This window comes from Neovison vison, chromosome 1, assembly GCF_020171115.1.
Source record: "Neovison vison isolate M4711 chromosome 1, ASM_NN_V1, whole genome shotgun sequence".
Taxonomy (NCBI): domain Eukaryota; kingdom Metazoa; phylum Chordata; class Mammalia; order Carnivora; family Mustelidae; genus Neogale; species Neogale vison.
The window spans coordinates 33,969,367-33,989,198 of record NC_058091.1 but is presented as its reverse complement, the minus strand read 5'-3'; the positions used below and the strand labels follow the sequence as shown (position 1 = coordinate 33,989,198).

The 19,832-nt window shown below is 43.0% G+C and overlaps 1 protein-coding gene across 6 annotated transcripts in view; it reads left to right on the top strand.

Annotated features, from left to right (window-relative positions):
* KLHL32 (kelch like family member 32) overlaps positions 1–19,832 on the top strand; it is a 196,829-nt gene that overhangs the window by 59,908 nt on the left and 117,089 nt on the right. For all 6 annotated transcript variants that reach the window (XR_006384202.1, XM_044245302.1, XM_044245321.1 and 3 more), the window contains one exon: positions 14,997–15,095. Coding sequence is in view for 5 of the 6 variants with exons in the window: in XM_044245302.1 (XP_044101237.1) it covers positions 14,997–15,095 (99 nt within the window). In the remaining variant the exon portion in view is untranslated. The remainder of the gene's footprint in view (positions 1–14,996; positions 15,096–19,832) is intronic.

Below are 19,832 nucleotides of genomic sequence, written 5' to 3'. Positions count from 1 at the left end.
TTATGCTGTTGACTCCCAGCCCCTGTTTACACTCCAGATCAGGGACTGGAAAACTTTCTCGGTGTAGGGTCAGATAGTAAAGAATTAGCCTTTGCAGGCCACATAAAGCAATGTTGCAACTGCTCAACCCTACTGTTGTAGAATGAAAATAGCCAGGGACAAATATGTAAATAAATGAGCTAAGTTCCAGTAAATGGAATGACTGAAATTTGAATTTCATATCTTTTTCACATCATGTAGGGTATCATAGGCATACTTCATTATGTTGTGTTTCGCTTTGTTGCACTTGGCAGATACTGGTTTTGTTTTGTTTTGTTTTTAGATTTAGATTGGGCCTCCTTCTATTGAAATTAAGCCAGTTAATCTCCCTGCATTTGTATCATCTAAGTATTCAGGTGAGAGGAAGAATTAATTGTAATTAATTAATTGTAAGCTAGAGATGGTTAGTCTTAGTGAGCAAGGTCTGACAGGTCAAAAGCTAGGCCTCTTGCATAGAACGATTAGCCAGGTTGTGAATTTCCTCTTGAAGGAAATTAAAAGTGCTATTCCAGTGAACTATATGTGAATGATAGGAAGAAAAACGACCAAACTACTGCTATGGAGAAGATTTCATCGGTCTGAGAGATGATCAGACCAGCTACCACATTCCCTTAAGCCAAAGCCTAATCCAGAGTGAGGCCTTAACTCTCTTCAGTTCTCTGAAGGCCGAGAGACATGAAGAAGCTACAGAATAAAAGTTCAAAGCTAGCAGAAGTTGGTTCAAGAGGTCTAAGGAAAGAAGCTGTTTTCATAATATCAAAGTGCAAATCGAAGCAGCAAGTGCTGATGTGGAAGCTGCAGCAAGTTCTCCAGAAGATCTAGCTAAGATAATTCATGACGGTGGAAACTCCAAACAACAGATTTTCAATGTAGACAGAACATTGAAGGTGCCATCTAGGACTTCCATCTAGGACTTCCATAGCGAGAGAGGAAAGGTCAATGCCTGGCTTTAAAGCTTCAAAGGACAGGTTGGCTTTCGTGTTAGGGGCTAACACAGCTGGTGACGTTATGTTGAAGCCAGTGCTCACTGACCATGTGAAAGTGCCAGGGCTCCTAAGAAAGATGCTGAGTCTCCTCTTCCTGTGCTCTGTAACTGGAGCAAGAAAGCCAAGATGACAGCACATCTGTTTACAACACAATTTCCTGAATACTTTAAGCCCACTGTTGAGATGTAACAATCAGAAAAAAAGATTCCTTTCAAAATATGACTGTTCATTGACAATGCATCTGGTCACCCAAGAACTCTGATGGAGATCAGGGAGATTAATGTTGTCTGCCTGCCTCCTAACACAACATCTAATCAAGTTTATTAGAAAAAAATAAAATTACATTTTTAAAAATGCAAGTAAAATTATTTTTCTTAAACTGTTTTTAGCTCATAGGTCATATACAACTATGTGCTAGGAAGATTTGGTGTGGAGCTTGTAGTTTGCCAACTAGACTGACACCTTTCTGTCTAATTGATATCTCCATTTGGATGACTAATAGGCACCATCAACTTAACATATATCCCCAAATGGAACTCTTGATCCTTCCTCCAAACCTTTATCTTCCTTTGTTTTCCTCTGGTTAGTCATTCGCACTGCAAGTCTACCTGGTTGGCTCAAACCTAGAATCTGAGCACCACGCATTGAGGGAACTTGTCATACTGCAGTCCCCGGAAAGGTGCCTGGAATACTGTAGACATTAGGAAAGGTTTGCTAATTGAATGTATATTTCTTTGCCTTCAGTTTCTTCATTTGCCTTGTGGGGATAGTATTTACCTTGCAGGAGTGAGGAGTGGGGAAGGGTGTAAAAAGGAAAGAAAACCTATGAAGTTACCCCACAAGATAGTTGGTACATAGTAGGAAGTGTGTAAACACTGGAAATAGGGTATTGTTATATGTGAAGTAGATTCATTTGTTTATGGGATTGACGACAACAATAATAAAAAAGCAGCTAATTTTTTTTTTTAACTCTAATGTGCCAGGTGTTAGTTTAAGAATTATATCTGGGTTATCTCATTATATCCTTGTGGAGACTTTATGCAAGTGGTAGTGGTCATCTCCTGTTTTGTATGCGACAGTGGTAAAAACAAACATGTCAATGACTTGCCCATGTTCCTACAATGGACCCTAGAGTCATATTATGCCTCCATTCTTTATAAAGCAAATACAAGGGATTTCCCAAATGAAATTGGATATTAGTGATTTTTTCAGGGGAAAAAATATTTCACAGCTTCCTTCCATGAAATTAGGCATTCCCAGTCAAGTGCTCCTCTGGCCTTCTGTGTCCACCAATGTCTTAGCATGAATCACTCCACGCTATAATCATTTCCTCTGGTTCTTTGTTTTCATTTCTGCTTGAGCACCTAGCAGTGACAAGGGGGTAGCCACCTATAAAGAAACAATGGAATCAGCCCTATTCATTCTTCCAGAGGTCTAACCATTTTTGGACATCAGTATTTTTTAATTAATTAATTAATTTTTAAAAATAAACATATAACATATTTTTATCCCCAGGGGTACAGGTCTATGAATCACCAGGTTTACACATTTCACAGCACTCATCATAGCACATACCCTCCCCAATGTCCATATCCCCACCACCCTCTCCTGTCCCCCCTCCCCCCAGCAACCCTCAGTCTGTTTTTTGAGATTGAGTCTTTTGTGGTTTGTCTTCCTCCCGATCCCATTTTCTTTCATTTTTTCTTTTCTTACCCCCCAAACCCCCCACATTGCATCTCCACTTCCTCATATCAGGGAGATAATATGATAGTTGTCTTTCTCCGATTGACTTATTTCGCTAAGCACAATACCCTCTAGTTCCATCCATGTCATCATAAATGGCAAGATTTCATTTCTTTTGATGGCTGCATAGTATTCCATTGTGTATATATACCACATCTTCTTTATCAATTCATCTGTTGAAGGACATCTAGGTTCTTTCCATAGTTTGGCTATTGTGGACATTGCTGCTATAAACATTTGGGTGCACGTGCCCCTTCAGAGCACCACATTTGTATCTTTAGGATATATACCCAGTAGTGCAATCTACTGGGTATAGGGTACCAGTATATACCAGTATATATATACTGGTATAGGGTATATACCCAGTATATATCTACGGGGTATAGGGTACCAATATATATATATATATATATATATCAGATATATACCCAGTAGTGCAATCTACTGGGTCATAGGGTAGCTCTATTTTCAGTTTTTTGAGGAACCTCCACACTGTTTTCCAGAGTGGTTGCACCAGCTTACATTCCCACCAACAGTGTAGGAGCGTTCCCCTCTCTCCGCATCCTCGCCAGCATCTGTCATTTCTTGACTTGTTAATTTTAGCCATTCTGACTGGTGTGAGGTGGTATCTCATTGTGGTTTTGATTTGTATTTCCCTGATGCCGAGTGATGTGGAGCACTTTTTCATGTGTCTGTTGGCCATCTGGATGTCTTCTTTGCAGAAATGTCTGTTCATGTCCACTGCCCATTTCTTGATTGGATTATTTCTTCTTTGGGTGTTGAGTTTGCTAAGCTCTTTATAGATTTTGGATACTTGCCCTTTATCTGATATGTCGTTTGCAAATATCTTCTCCCATTCTGTCAGTTGTCTTTTGGGTTTGTTAACTGTTTCCTTTGCTGTGCAAAAGCTTTTGATCTTGATGAAATCCCAATAGTTCATTTTTGCCCTTGCTTCTGTTGCCTTTGGTGATGTTCCTAGGAAGAAGTTGCTGTGGTTGAGGTCAAAGAGGTTGCTGCCTGTGTTCTCCTCAAGGATTTTGATGGATTCCTTTCTCACATTGAGGTCCTTGATCCATTTTGAATCTATTTTTGTGTGTGGTGTAAGGAAATAGTCCAATTTCATTTTTCTGCATGTGGCTGTCCAATTGGACATCAGTATTTTTAAGTAATGTTTCTTTCTTGTTTGACCATATTAGAATTTTAAGAAACTAGCTCTGTATGTGGAAGCCCAGCTTCACTAATAAAGCTCTGTGGGATGAAACCTCCCATGTTCCTCACACTTGAAAGAGCACTGGTTATAAAAGTAAGTCTTAATAATTAATTTGACTTTTCTTATAACCTGTAATGACTTTCATGTTTCATTATATTTAATTGCTGGGTCTGCTTCTTTCTCTTAGAAACGACCAAAAATTTGTTCTGCTTTTTCAAATAATTAGGCTGTATTTTTCTAGGTAATGTAACTATGTATAATTTAGCTTTACATTTTGTTAAATAATACATTTTATTAATTTAAACATAATGAAGAAAACTATGTTGGAAATGACTATCTGACAGAACTATTGATCTCAGAGCTTTGAAATGCCAGGATCAAGCGGATGGAGAAGGGACCACAAAAAGGGAAACGGGGTTTGTTCTTGTTCATACAGTATAAAAGGGCCAAGTTTTTTCATATGAAGAATTATTTTACAGGTTCAGTGAAATGAATCATCTCTAGCCAAGTATTCCAACAGCCCTCTCTGCCTTCCACTCTCAGCATTAATTATACCACAGCTTAATGATTCCATTTGATTTTTTTTTCCCTCTGTCTCTACTCGAGCAGCTAGCTGGAGTATGTCATCCGTCATTCTGCTGCATGTCCTAGAATGGGAAAGAACCAATTTCACTAGCAGCATCAATAGACAGGAACATCCTCAAAATGGCATTAATGGCCATATGTGAAAATTTTGCAGTGAGGCCAGCATGTCATTTCCCTGGGAATGCAGTGTCAGTGCCCTTCCCTATTCTTGGATTTCTTCTCGGCATCTTAGAGAAGGTTATGTTCCTGCAACCCGTCTGGAACCTGAGAAATTTCAAGTGAACCAAATGAGGATGCGTAAATGTGTGAAGAAAAATAATAGAATCTCCAAGTGATTTCCATGTTTTTTTTTTTTAACTAGGATGTTTTTATTATTGTTGTTATTATTTTACCTCTGTGCTTTATAACATTCTTTAAAAATATTTTGAAAATTCAAATAAATTTAAAGATAAGTTAGTATTTTTTTTTAAGATTTTATTTACTTATTTGACAGACAGAGATCACAAGTAGGCAGAGAGGCAGGCAGAGAGAGAGGAAGGGAAGCAAGCTCCATGCTGAGCAGAGAGCCCGATGTGGGGCTCCACCCCAGGACCCTGGAATCATGACCTGAGCCTAAGGCAGAGGCTTTAACCCACTGAGCCACCCAGGTGCCCCAGTATTTTTATTTTTTAAAGATAAAGTTAGTGTGTAAGTGTACTAGTATGTCTAGAAGAAAGCCACCTGACAAAATTTGTAACTTAAAGAATCAGTAATCAAATCCCAGATTCATTCTATACCTCACCCAACCCAAAGGTTACCTTTTTATAAACAGATCATTACAACTGTTATTGAAATAACTCTTGTGTCCTTTTACTTAACTCCTTCAATTAGATAATCCCCGATAATATTAGTACATGACCAGGCTCCTCCACAGAGGCTTTTGACATCCTTTCTCATTTTCCTCAGGAACTGTATTTTTCAAGCCTGTGACTTTCTTTAGTAAGTAAATCTAGCGTGCTCTTGTAGCATGTTTGCCAGCAATGAACATGAAAGAGGATGGACCAAAGCGTCCTAGGTAAAACTAAGGGACACACACGTAACCCACTCAGGGCAGAAACACTTAGATGCATGAAAAATACCCAGATAATTGTTGGCATTTATCACTGATTTAACATTGATTCTGTGCTGAAAGTCCGGACCTGCCCTCTGGTTGCCTACACAATGTCTTTTCCCTTGTTTTTTCTGTATAGAAAATTCCAATTTGATTTGGGACAATAGTGCATGTAACCGTAAAAATTCAATTCCCCAGGTTCTTTTCCAGCTACTGTAGCTGCATGACCCAGTCCCGGCAAGTGAAATGTAAATGCGAGTGGCAGAGATTGTCAGGAATCCATCGTTTCCTGGGAAGTAGTGACAGACTCAGCTGGCCCATGGCATTTGTTTTTTTCCCTCTTTTTTCTATATGCTTTGAGTACAGATGCAATGCCTGGAGGTATAGTAGCTATTTTGTGACCATGAAACCGTGGGCTAAGATTGGCCAAACAGGAAAATGCAAGACATCTGGTTTGTTGCCAGTCCGTGCCGCCTAATCCGTTTTGTGCAAAAAGTAAGTCCTATACTTGCTTAAAGCCATTTTGTTGACACATGGCCATGCACGGTTGTCATGATACATATGCATTTCCTCAGTCCTTAAGACCATCTTTTGATATAAATACGATTTTTATTGTATTGATGAGGACACCGAGGCATATAGAATCGAGTGGTTTTCCTGATCTCATTCTGCCAGCAAGTCTCAGATCCAGAATTGGAAATCAGGCATGTGACCTAGATCCCACGGACTTGGTTCACTATGTATCTGTTCTAGTTGGGAGAGCAGGAGATTAATCCCAGCTGGAGGCTGAGGCGAGGGAGGGTCTTGCAAAGCTTTGTATAGGTAATGAGCTTCGAGTTAAGTCTTGTATGACTTGGATGTTAAAACAGGGAGAATGAAGAAGTCAGGAGGGCATGGTGGAGGAAAAAAGTACTGCTTCAGTGTGGAGAGCAGTGGGCTATTGGTTTTAGTAAAGGGACCATAGGTTGCACAATTGAAAATAAGTTTTATAAAGTAGGCTGTGTGGATGCTTGGGTAGCTCAGTCAGTTAAGCATCTACCTTCAGCTTGGGTCATGATCCCAGAGTCCTGGGATCAAGTCCCACATTGGGCTCCCTGCTCGGAGTGGAGTCTGCTTCTCCCTCTGCCCTTTCCCCCTGCTCATGATATTTCTCTCTCTCTCAAATAAGTAAAAAAATTTTTTAAAGTAGGTTGTGGGCATATCATGATAGTTCCTGAATACAAGGACAAAAAGTTTGAGATATAGCCATAAATTGGGACATGGTTTATGGAGAGCTGCTGAATTCTGAACAGTATTGCTCAGATGGAGCACTTAAAAAAAAATTATGAACATTTCCCCAAATAATAGAGACATTTAGAGAGTAGAATTCATATGTTTTATTATCCTTACTTCAATTATTTTGTTCGTTCTCAAAAATAACTTTTAAGTCGTCAGTGATAGAGGTACAATACAGGAGTAATTTAGAAAATAATTTTGCTTTGAACATAGGCGCCACCTGGTGGATAAGAAAATCTTAGTCTAATGGCTTTGAAGCAAAATCGAAATTAACGGCAGTTTCTCATAGCTAGATCTTATGATTCATATTCTGTCTATAAGAAGTCTTTTGAGAAGTTTTATGCCAATGGTTTTACTTATATGTCTGAAGTATTTGATCATTTGAAAGTTATTTGCGTTGTTTTATTCAATTTACTTGATGATTTAGACATCCAAAGATGTAATAATTTGCCATTTCACTATACTATACAGAAAAAAATCCCAAGGAAACAAGCATGAAAATGAGAAAAATATGCTCACTTGTTCTTATCAGTAGTATTAGGGCCATCTAATTTGCAGTGTTAGCAGTGCTAGCCAAAGTGCTTGTGCGGCTGTGTGCCCCGTTATATGTTTGGTAGAGACCTTAATGGACTGGCTCAGCTCCTTCTGGCTAGAAGTAAGTGACTTGAAAGTCTGCTAAGGAAGAAATGAAGAAGCAAGCTTTGAAGAACTACGATACAAAATTGCCTGAAGATGCCAACACATCCGTTCATAAGGCAGGAAAAAAGGTCACCCTGGGGAGCACCTGGGGGGCTCAGTCCATTAAGCAGCCAATTCTTGATTTCAGCTGGGGTCATGATCTCTGGGTTGTGGGTTTGAGCCCCACATCAGGCTCAATGCTGGGTGTGGACCCTGCTTCAGATTTTCTCTCTCTCCCGCTTCCCTTCTTCTCTCTCTCTAACCAAAAAAAAAAAAAAAAAAGAAGAAGAAAAGAAAAAAAAAAGGGTCACACTGATAATTGCCATGGCTATTAAAAGCAGTCCCTATCAGTCGCTAATCCAAGAAGCAAGGTAAAAGTGGGAGAGAGAATAAACAGAAGGAAAAGAACAAGAAGACAGAATTAAGAGGGTGGGCGGTTGGGGATGTAGGAGGAGGAATGAGGAAGGAAACCCCGTGACCCACGGGGACTGTGTGCTGTGTCAGGCCTCCTCCTCCACCCTCCCAGCGCTTGGCCAGTTGAGCTGGGCTGAGGGGGCATCAAGCATCTCATCATGCCCTGCGCACAATCTTACCTCAGCCTCCACTCTCCCCTTTCAGGAGTTTTCTGGCCGCATGTCCTGCCCACAGGTATTGCTGGGATCGGGAGCCCCAATCTCATTCCAGTTTGGAGGGTTTTCATTAAAGATTGTGCCGATTCAGCTCTCTGGTACCAACACTGCCTAAATTAGTGGCCAGAGAACACATTTGGACTGTGTATTCAAGAGTGCCTCCTTCCAGGGGGGCCATTGGACCGACCTCATGACCGAATTCTGATGTAAGAACTCTCACTGGCACCTTTAGACACCACCCCCCTCTGCGGCAGCTGTGGCTATTACGACTATTACAATTTGTCAGACCACCCAGTGCCACCCTGACCCTGGCCACTGCTGAGTTCTTATCCCCGGCTGATCCAAGTGAGGGCTGCGTCTCCACATATGGGGTAGGAGTCGGGTGCGGACCTTAGTTCACATGACCTAGCTTGCCCCCCGCTGCTGGAGGGGTTCCAGAATGAGATTGTTTGTTGGCACTGCAAGCCGCCTAATCCATTTTGTGAGAAAAGTAAGTCCCATACTTGTTTGAAGCCATTTTGTTGACACATGGCCGTGCACGGTTATAATGATACATGCTCATTTTCTCAGTACGGTCCGGCTCGCCTCTTTCCAGTTCGGCGTCCTGTATTCTGCCATCCAGAGGTCCGGTGTGAGTGGATGCCAGGGAGAAAATATTCCATCCACCCTGTGAACAACAGACACTCATACCCTGCCCTCCACCCCCAAATTGCATCAAAATTTCTCTGTCCAATCTCAAGAAGCCCCAGCTTTGCTTCTACCCAAGCAGGCAAGTATCAACCGAGGAAAGAAGAAATACCCAATCCAGTCTGGCAGGTTTCAAGGTTTATAACTTTGTGCCCATGCATTCTGAACCGCTTGGCTTTATGCAGTCTACATTTCTTGATCCCCTTTGTTACTCAGGGGACATTTGCATTGTGCCCTGTTGATACCTCTGTCTGAGCTACAGTCGTCCCGTTTGATGAGACTGTTGTCCAGCCACTGGAATTGGCTCCCACTCGGCCACTTACTGCTCTGAGCTCTCAGGGAACGCCGCCCTTCCTGTCGGTGGCTCTCAGTGACACTTCCTCCTGTCTGTCCTGCTTTGAGTACCAGACTAGATGCTGATGGTACACGATTCTCCAAGGCCTCAATGTAACCAGTGTGTGCTTTACAGCACTGAAAGTTGGCCGCCTTAGTTGTCCTCTGCAAACGGGTGAGTTTGCGCTCCCTTCCTTCTGCAGAAGGCTATTTTCGGCCAGTTCTTCCAGGCAGGTGAGAGGCACATTCACCGTACTGGAAATCATGAGGAGACCAAATCTTTTATTTATTTATTTATTTATGTGACAAACAGAGATCACAAGCAGACAGAGAGGCAGAGAGAGGGGGAAGCAGGCTCCCTGCTGAGCAGAGAGCCCCACGTGGGGCTCGATCCCAGGACCCTGAGATCATGACCCGAACCGAAGGCAGAGGCTTAACCCACTGAGCCACCCAGGCGCCCCAGAGATCAAATCTTTACTTGTATTCCTCCCCAAACACAAATTCTCTGGAAGAATATATTAGAACAACCAGTCACGGAAGGCAACAAAGCTGAATTTGAAAGACTCCAGTGCAAGCGGGGCTTTGCCAACACTTGTTCTGTTTCTGTGAGACCCACAGCTTTCCTAGTACGGTTTGTTTTTTTGTTTGTTTTGTTTCTCTCTGTCTCTCTCTCTCTCTTTTTTTTTTCTTTCCAAACTGTGTCCTTTCAATGCACTTGGGATTTCTTGTGCTAAAGTATCTTCCAGAAAAACTGATGTGATAATGAGAAAAGAGAACACTACAGAACAGAGAAACAAGAAACAAAGGCAGAAACAATCCCGGTCCGAGCATCTCCTGTGAGGGCTTCCCGGAGTGAGCCTGCCGGACATGTGGCCCGTGCTTGGAGTGTTTGTCTCGTCTGTCTGTGACATTTGTCTTTGTGCTGGGCATTACCGAGCCCTGGAGGTTATCGTCAATGCCAGTTGTGCGAAATAAGCGCCGCTGACGGGATTTAAAGGCTCAGACTAACCTTTCTAATCCATCTATTCCCGTTCAGTGCCTTAGGCCAGGCCTCATCTGGGAGAATATGCTACATCCTTGCTTCTGTGATGGGAGCTGCAACAATTTCCTGAACGTCAGTCAAAGCCTCTCTCCTTGAGGTGCGGGAGAAATTCAGGATTTCTCCTTCTGACTAGATGGGGAAGGAGCTATAAAAAATTTTGCACATGAGATGAGTGTTGGTATTTTTGCCACACGTGTGTAACTTTTTAACTTCGTTAGTAGTTCAGAGTATAATTTATATAAGGATGCCTGGGTGGCTTAGTTGGTTAAGTGTCTCCCTTCGTCTCAGGTCATGATCCCAGGATACTGAGATAGAGTCCTGCACGGGGCTCCCTGCTCAGTGGGGAGTCTGCTTCTCCCTCTGCCTGCTGCTCCCCCTGCTTGTGTGCTCTCTCTCTCTCTGACAAATAAATAGATAAATAAAAATCTTTTTTAGAAAAGAATATAGGGGCGCCTGGGTGGCTCAGTGGGTTAAAGCCTCTGCCTTCAGCTCAGGTCATGATCCCAGGGTCCTGGGATCGAGCCCCACATCGGGCTCTCTGCTCAGCAGGGAGCCTGCCCCTCCCCACCCCTCTCTGCCTGCCTCTCTGCCTACTTGTGATCTCCATCTGTCAAATAAATAAATAAAATTTATAATCCCTTTCCTCTTATGTTATACTAATCAATGAAAGTAATTCTGAATTTTAAAAAAATCTATCTAGAGATAAATTAATTCACCAATAATTTATTAAAATCATTTCACCCAATATGGAGTAAAAGCTCTGTTGGGCATTATTCTCAGTGCTGGGGGTATAGAATAGACCAAGCCCCTGCCCTCTTGGATCTTCTATCCTGTGGGTGGAGAAACAGGAAATAGTCATATAGATAAATATGTACGATGTCAAAAGGTGGTAAATACTAGGAAGAATAATGCAAAGTAAGGAGATAGGGAACTAGGGTGATGGGCAGCAGCAAGGTACTGTTTTATCGAGGATGGCCACAGAAGTCCTCTCAGATAAGGGGATATCTGAGCAGAGGTCTGAGCTGAGCACATGAATGAGCGAGCCATGCTGATATCTTGAGGAAGACTGACCGAGACAAGCCTTCTCGGAAGACAAGCCGAGAAAATAGCAGCTAGGTGTAGACACGAAGGTACTCAGGATATTCACAGAAACTTTTATGTTCTAGTGAAGACTGGATCCTTTCCAATGAGATAAAAATTTGCTGGAGAGGTCGGGTTCGTAATCAAAGGAGCGAGACTGATACAAAGCGAAGGTCAAGCAAAGCTTTATTTCTCACTAAGCATCGAGAATCGAACTGACCGGCCAGGGCTGTCTCTTGCAAAGAGGCGACCTCTCTCTGCCTTACAGACTAGCTTTTAAGGGCAAAGGCCATGTGGTTGGGCCTGGCCACGCTCAGGTGGCCCATTAATGACATTGTAACACACAGAGAAAGCTGCACAGTCATGCTAGTTCACACATAACTGACCAATTGAATCAATTGAATTACAATTTACCCTATAGTATATATTTGAACTAGCCTATCACCTTGGTCAGAATTGGCACCCAAAAGGCGCCCAAAGGGCGGGGCCCATACTCCTTGGTAGCTAGGGAGACAGTATGTGGGCCCCCACCGATTGAACACCTCCACCTGGCTTGACCCACCCTTGTATTTGGGCTTTGTTACCTGGGACCAGTGTCCTGGACTTGTTTTTTAAGTAAGTCCCCTGGGGGGAGAGGAGGACAGGGACAGTTTAAAGTTTTACTGTATAAACAACAAAGTCATTCAAAGTCATTGTTTAACTGGATGGAATTGCTCTAGCTAAATAGGCCCTTACAGAGGGAGTAACAATTTCATTGATGCCTTTAAAGGATCAATTTATTTGGTACTATTAAAAAACTCTGAAGGGACAAAGGAGAAAGCAGTTTGACTATTAGGAGGCCATTCTAGTAAGTCTAGGAAGATTAGACAGGAGTAGTAGTGCTGGCGATAGTACTGAGTGGTGACTGGATTCTGGAACTAGTCTGAAGATAGAGCCAGTAGGAGTGGCTGATGATCGAATGTGAGGTAGGAGGACACAAGAGGAGTCAGGAATTGACTGGGGGTCATAGCCTCAATAACCACCAGTTGTTCTTTGCTGAGGTGGTTAAGACTGGGGGTTTAGGGGCAGGTTTGGTGGTTGGTAGACAGGCTCAGGAGATCAGTTTGGGGCATGTTCAGTTTGAGCTGCCCATTAGATATGCAAGTGGAGATAGGCAGTTGGATATAAGAGTCTGAAGTGTGGGGGCGCCTGGGTGGCTCAGTGGGTTAAGCCGCTGCCTTCGGCTCAGGTCATGATCTCAGGGTCCTGGGATCGAGTCCCGCATCAGGCTCTCTGCTCAGCAGGGAGCCTGCTTCCTCCTCTCTCTCTCTGCCTGCCTCTCTGCCTACTTGTGATCTCTCTCTGTCAAATAAATAAATAAAATCTTTAAAAAGAAGAAAAAAAAAAGAGTCTGAAGTGTGAAGGTGAGGTTGGGGCTAGAGAAAAAAAATGTGAATGTAATGAGTAGTATAGGTAGTTTGAAAGTTATGGGATTATAGGAGAACATCCATGGAATGAGCAGAGAGGAAAGAAGAGATCTGGGGAATGAGTTCTGGATGTCCCCTAAGCTTACCAGTTGGGAAGGATATGGAGAGGGAGTGGTTCATGAAGTAGAAGAAGGCATGAGAGGGAATGCTGTCACAGAGGCAGGGGAAGATATTGTTCTAGCAGTAGAGAGATGGACTTTGCTAATTGCTGTTGGCTTGAGTAAGATTAAATGTTGAGAAATGGCTGTTGGATTTGGGCATGGGATTTGGAGGTCAATGGTGACCTTGATGAAAACATTTTTAGAGGAATATTAAGAACAAGATTCAACAGGAGTGGGTTCAAGAGAGAATGGAGGAGAGCAAATGTGGACAACTTTCCTGAGGAACTTTGCTTTAAAGGGGCGGGGCATGGAAGAAGCTCTGGGGTTAAGGGGGGGATTTTTATTTCTTAAGATAGGAGCTGTCAAGGTACATTTTTATGCTGATGGGAGTTTTCAAGAGAAGAAAGAGAACAGAAAACCCCCTGGGAAGAGAGGGGACAATGGCTGGCAGAGGGGGTTGAGATCTCTTCCACAAATGGAGTATTTGGTAAATTCAAATGTGCTGATACAAATATGGAGAGGTGACTTGGTAGATTTGGTGGTGGGAGGCTTTGGAAGATCATAGGATTAGAGTAAGGAGAGAAAGGAGGAGCGGGAGGCTTGAGGAGGAAGGAGTATAAGGGAAGAGGTAGAGTGAATTGACCACACCAGTGTTTCTCAGGCTTCCCTGTGCTCCACAATGACAAGGGGCCTCATTATAACATTTGGTGCTGGGTCTCACTGTGAAAGTTTCTGATTCATTTAGGTCTGGGGAGAAGTCCAAGAATTTGCAACTGTGACAGATTCCCAGGTGATGCTCCTGCTGCTGGTCCTGAGATGAGACCTTGGGAAACCACTGGGCTTGGGGCTAGGCTGGAATGGCGGAGCAGCACAGAAGGCTTCCCTCTGCCTGGCAGTCATGCTGGTAGTGTGAATCCAGTCAGTGTAGTCTTGTGTTTTTCTGTAGCCCTGTTCAGCGGCTCAGGAGCTGGCAATAGTAGGCACAAAGTTGGACTTCACCAGAAAAAAAAATGCAGAACTGGTATGACTAGTGTATTTGGGAAGCTTTCCTTATCTGTGACCTCCTTGTAGTCTGAAAATGCTGTTTTTGCATCTTCTATTTGAAATAGAAAGGAATTCAGCTTATGCATCAACATGGATGGGACTGGAGGAGATTATGCTAAGTGAAATAAGTTGAGCAGAGAAAGTCAATTATTATATGGTTTCACTTATTTGTGGAACATAAGGAAAAACATGGAGGACATTAGGAGAAGGAAGGGAGAAATGAAGGGGGGCGCGGAAATCAGAGGGGGAGAGGAACCATGAGAGAATATGGACTCTGGGAGACAAAGTGAGTGTTTTAGAGGGGAAGGGGTGGGGGGTTGGATGAGCCTTGTGATGGGTATTAGGGAGGGCACGGATTTCATGGAGCACTGGGGTTTATATGCAAATAATGAATCTTGGAACCCTACGTCAGAAACTAATGTGGTGACTACTGTAACATAATAAAAAAATGAAACCGAAAGGATTAGAGAATCTGAGATTGAGAAAAAAGGAAAACGAAAGTTTGTGGTTGAAGTTTACTATTGTAGGACTTAGAAGTAAAATGGAGTAGTAGCCACCTCTGGTTTCCTATTGAAAGGGGGGGAACATAAGCCCCCTTTTCCTAAAGTATCTGCTAACCATGCTGTTTCTGTGATCTCCAAAATTGTGAAATATACTTTGAAAAACTAAAATTTGGTTCTTCTGGATTTTATAAGATTACTTTAATCACACAGAATTTTAACAATATTATATGTTCTTTGCAAATGTTCATGTCCTCCTGCAAAAAATAAGTGGTTAAATGCAGAGCCTTACACACAGGAAGCAAGTTCTGGAAGTGACAACTCATCTGTTTGAGTGGGGGCCCCAGCTCGATCGAATAGAAAAAAAAAAAGAACTGACTTCCATAATAAAGTACAGTATTATTTCAGATCTCTTATGTTAAGCAGCAATTTAAATATGGTGGATTTGCATATTAAGCATTGATTTTTAAGTCACTGATAGTTTTCTTTTTATTAAAAAACAAAACAGATTTTGTTGGAGCCGGGTGTGATCCAGGATGTGCTGGCAGCTGGCAGTCACCTACAACTGTTGGAGCTTCTCAATTTATGTTCCCACTATCTCATCCAGGTATGTGAGCTTGCGTCCTGCTGCTGTACCCTTCCTATCCCTTCCCCTGCAGTCATCAGCTGTACCTGCTGCTCCCCGACCTGTGCCTAGACAAGTAAAATGGAAGTAAAGGACATGAGGCTTGTGGTGGTAGAGTTTCTCCAGGACACAGGCTGAGAGGCCCCCAGGAGGGCGGCTGCAGCTCTCCTGGCCTGTCTCAGGACCTCGAACCTCCCCGCCCAGCCCAGGTGCTCACTGCTCTTGGGTAGCAGAGTAACTCAACGATCCTGCCGCAGGTGTATTGCTGGGGCCCTGGGAGATGACACTGGGAAGGGGCTTCATTTGAAGCAACGTTGTCTGTCTGCAGGAACAACCCCAAATTCACAAAAAATTGAATAGTCAGTGATGATTTCAGCAGCAGTAGCTAATATATCACAAAGCCGTATGTAATTAAGTACCATATGAGCTTTCCAGGCAATAAGTGCTGGAAAGGGGTAAATGATCTACGTATTCTTCCCCTGGTTTGCTGGGATGATCAGGAAGGGCTCTGGGAGGGGGGGCGGAGAGAAAACGCCCGTCCTCTGGGCACCGATGCTTCACATTCAGCCCTCCTAACATCTTTGCACATTTTTATACGTGAAAAATCAGAGATTTAAAAGGTACCCAGCTTGCCTGAGGTGATAGAGCTGGTGAGTGATAGGCCTTTCTGATTCCGAAGACCATTTTTTCTTTCCTGGATAAAAACTTTTTGGTTCATTAGGAAGACACGGGACATTTTAAGCAGACAGTATGGATGTGAGGCTTTTATTTTGCAGAGTTAAGTACGGACTCCCTGTGTTGGAGGCCTCTTAGTTCCTCCACTGGCACGAGTTTTTACTTGCACTTGTTACAGCATTACAACAACAGGGAAAATACATTTTTAACAATGACAAATCCATACGCTTTGATTTTACTATCCTTGTACATATGTCATATGAGTATGTATAAAAACCCAATTTGTTTCCCTGCCCATTATTTTATTTTCTTCCTAGTCATTTTCTCTAATTCCAAATGCAGGCGTATTATTGACTTCTGTCACTCAGGAGGTCGTTTCTCAAGCTCTTCCTCATGTATCATCTTATTTCGTCTTCTCGGCAGCCCCGGGAAGTAGGAACCAAAGCTTCCCTGTGAGATAGTGTGACAGGTGTCAGCCACGATCACCTGAGGAGCAGTTCAAACACAGTTCATGAAAGCTTTATCATCATCTCCTTGCATTTAATCTAACAGTGAATGTTTAACCATTATTATCTGATTTCCCTTTCTTTTCCCCTCAATATTGTTGGATGGTATGGGAGAGCTGTTGTTAATCCCTTTCTGAGAGTAGCAAATGGGAATAACAAAGAAAGGTTGCAAGACTTCGGAGATGTGTATTTGACTTGTGAAATTGAAATTATTTTTATTTGACATTTTTGCATCAAATATTGCAACTTGAGCCTTCAGTATCACCTGATTCACTTTTTCCATGGCAGGTAATAGTCAATGGTGTATGTTGCCAAAAGTTGGGTTACAGGGCTCATTATCATGATGCGTGTTAAAATGGTGTGTATAGACAGGTGTGATGTGTGTGTGTGTGTGTGTGTGTGTGTTTACCTACCTCTGTAATTTGTATAAATAAGAATTCTAGATGAACATCAGAAATTCATGGGTATTTCCCCCATCCCAGCAGATGAATTTGTTGAGATATCTAGTGACTTGTGCACTTTAGAACTTAATTTTTATAGTTGGTTGTTTTGTTGAAGAAAAAAATGTAGCCTGCATATAGATATGTTTTGTTTGCTTATCATTAGCCTACTTGATCAGTGGTTGAAATTTTCACTTTCTTTTCTCCAATGTTTTCATTTTTTTCTTCCATGGAACTTTATTTTTCCTTTTTATCCATGATGTTCCAAGTTGTCCAAATTGTGGAAGAAAACTTGGAATCAAAGCCGTGTGTATGTAGAAATTTTTATGTCAGTCTTTTGAAAATACATACCATTCCTCTCTTTTTTAGGATTGTAAAATTTCCAAGCTGGGTCAGTCTGCTTTTATATTTTGACATAGTTTTACAACTATACCTATTTACAGTGTTTTGGTATTATTGCTCAACTGATTCTTAATTTCATATGGGACCATTTTATCGGGTATATAAAAATGTTTTTTGTTAAAATGAAAAATCTTTAGTGCTCAAAATATACTTAGAAGTTATGCCTTATCAGGGTGCCTGTGTGGCTCAGTCGGTTGGGTTTCAGACTCTTGATTTCAGCTCAGGTCATGATCTCAGGGTTGTGGGATCGAGCCCTGCATTGGGCTCCATGCTCAGCACAGAGTCTGCTTGTCCCTCTCCCTCTTCTCCTCCCCTTGCTCTCTCTCTCTCTCTCAAATAAAAAATTATGGACTCCAGGGTGGTTCAGTCAGTTAAGCATCTGCCTTCAGCTCAGATCATGATTCCAGGGCCCTGGGATTGAGTCCCAAGTCAGGCTCCCCTGCAGAGGAGAAACAGGGGAGCCTGCTTCTCCCTCTGCCTCTGTCCCTGCTTGTGTGCTCTTTCTCTCTCATTCTCTCTCTCAAACAAATAAACTCTTTAAAAAAAAGAAGAAGAAGAAGAAGAAAAGAAGTTGTGCCCTGTCAATCAAAGCTAGCATCTTTTCCATTCTTGCATTTTTCCAACTAGGGGTTTGTGAAGCCGTTCTCCCCTCCTAAGATGTCTGGTCTTGTTTGTTTACTCTCAAGTTACCACAGTTTCTTTGGTTTCTCCCAGAGTTGTGAAAGATAGACCTCTGCTCTGATACCTCCTGTTGTCGTCTGGTGCTCATTCCTAGCTGAGGAGAACCCCTGGGTTGACCCTCAATGAGTCTCTGGGCCATCAGCTGTTACCTTGGCCTGAAACTCCTCTGTACAGGTGTAAATGCTACCGCTGCCCCCCAGCAAAGGAAGGGACACCTCGAGGCTGCTGCATGCTCTCCTTTTTTCTTCCTTTTCCTTGGGGAGGCTCCTGAGAGCAGGGCCCTCAAACCACAGGAGCACTGCCCCTCTGTCTGTGAGGATAGCCATTGTATTAGCCTCCCCTGCTGTGGAGACTTCACCTATTTCATATTTAGTCCCCAGGCCCCCTGGATGGCAGGCCCTTGTGAACACAGAGGCTCTCAGTTTGTGGAATAAAGGGGGAGCCGAGGAGTGCAAAAGGTGTGTGTCGGTGGGGGAGGGGGCTCCCGGTGGGCAGTGGCTATAGCGACAGCTTCCCAACCACAGCCTGGGTTTGCATCCGTCCTCACCCGCTTGGCCAAGCAGTTCCAGAGGACACTCCTGTGGGGCCTGGCCTGTTAGTATATTCTTTTCTTTTTTTTTTTTTTTTAATGATATTTATTTATTTTAGAGAGAGAGAGCACAGGGAGGGGGGAGGGACAGAGGGAGCAGCAAGCTCCCCACTGCGCAGGGAGCCTGATGCTGGGCTCAGTCCCAGGACCCTGGGATCATGACCAGAGCTGAAGGCAGATGCTTAACGACTGAGCCACCCAGATGCCCCCGTTAGTGTATTCTTAATATGCATGACCTGTTGGACTTTTATCTGCTATCTGAGATCCAGGTCCAAATAAAATGTGAATGCTCCTTCCCTTCTCCTCCTTCTGCTCTCCTTCCTTGTACATTGTGCTTTAAAAAAAAAAAAATTCATCAAAAAGGTACAATTTATTAAATTCATTAAAGAGTAGTTATTGTCTTCAAAACGGATCTGGTAAAATGCTCAAATTACTTTGGTTTTCAGAGTATACCTGTTTCTCTACATGCCATTTGCTATGTTCAGTCTTATCCAGGAAACTCTGCAGCCCCTCGTCAGGGGTGATGGGCTACGGATGTAGTACTGCCATGTGTCCCTTGATTTACTGAGTTCTGTGGGCCAACATTTCAGACTTTTTGAATCCAGTTTGTTTTCACAAACCCTGATTTTTCCCAGACTTTCTAAATGAGCTGCTGAACCTCTCCACCTAAATATCACATGCGGAGTCCAAACTTAACATGAGAAAACCTGTCATTTTCTCTAGTGATGATACTGTTAATCTGCTAGTTTTCTAGAAATTTGGACATTGCCTTGGACTCCTTCCTCACCACCATATCCAATCGGTTCCCAGGCTGAGCTGATTCTACATCCCAAATACCTCTCAGACCTGATCCTTTTCTTCATTTGTAAAGCCCTTACCCCTTTTGGGGGCTCTTATCGTTACTGGCTATAGATTATAGAGAGTTCCTCATATCCTCCTGAGGGTCTCCATGTTCCTAGCCTTACTCCATGCCAAACCACAGTCCCCTGAGCCTTCATGACCTTTCTCAGGGTGGGGAAACAGCCTGTGTCTAGGGCCTCTCAGTACCACGTGTTTTGGACAGTGATTCTTACTGTCCCTCTGTTAAGGAACCCTGTAAAGCAGGTGAGTATTCTTTTGTTTTTACAGAAGGGAAAACTTAAATTCAGAACCAAAGTGTTGATCCAGTGGAAACACTGATGAGTGCCCCTGATGACCATTCTAGAGCTGACCTTAGGTCATCTAGAGATGACCTTAGCCTGATCTTTCAGGTCAGGCTTATTCCTCCCTAGCCTCCCCTGCAGCCTTAGTGCCTTTCCTAGTCCGCTGTGCTCTGGCCTCTCGGGTAACTTTTCATTCTGGGACTTGCTATTAGGTCAGAAGGCTAGGTGGCAGTCTTCTTCCGATTGTACCAAGGAGCAGGAGTAGGGGAAACATCCTGCACACA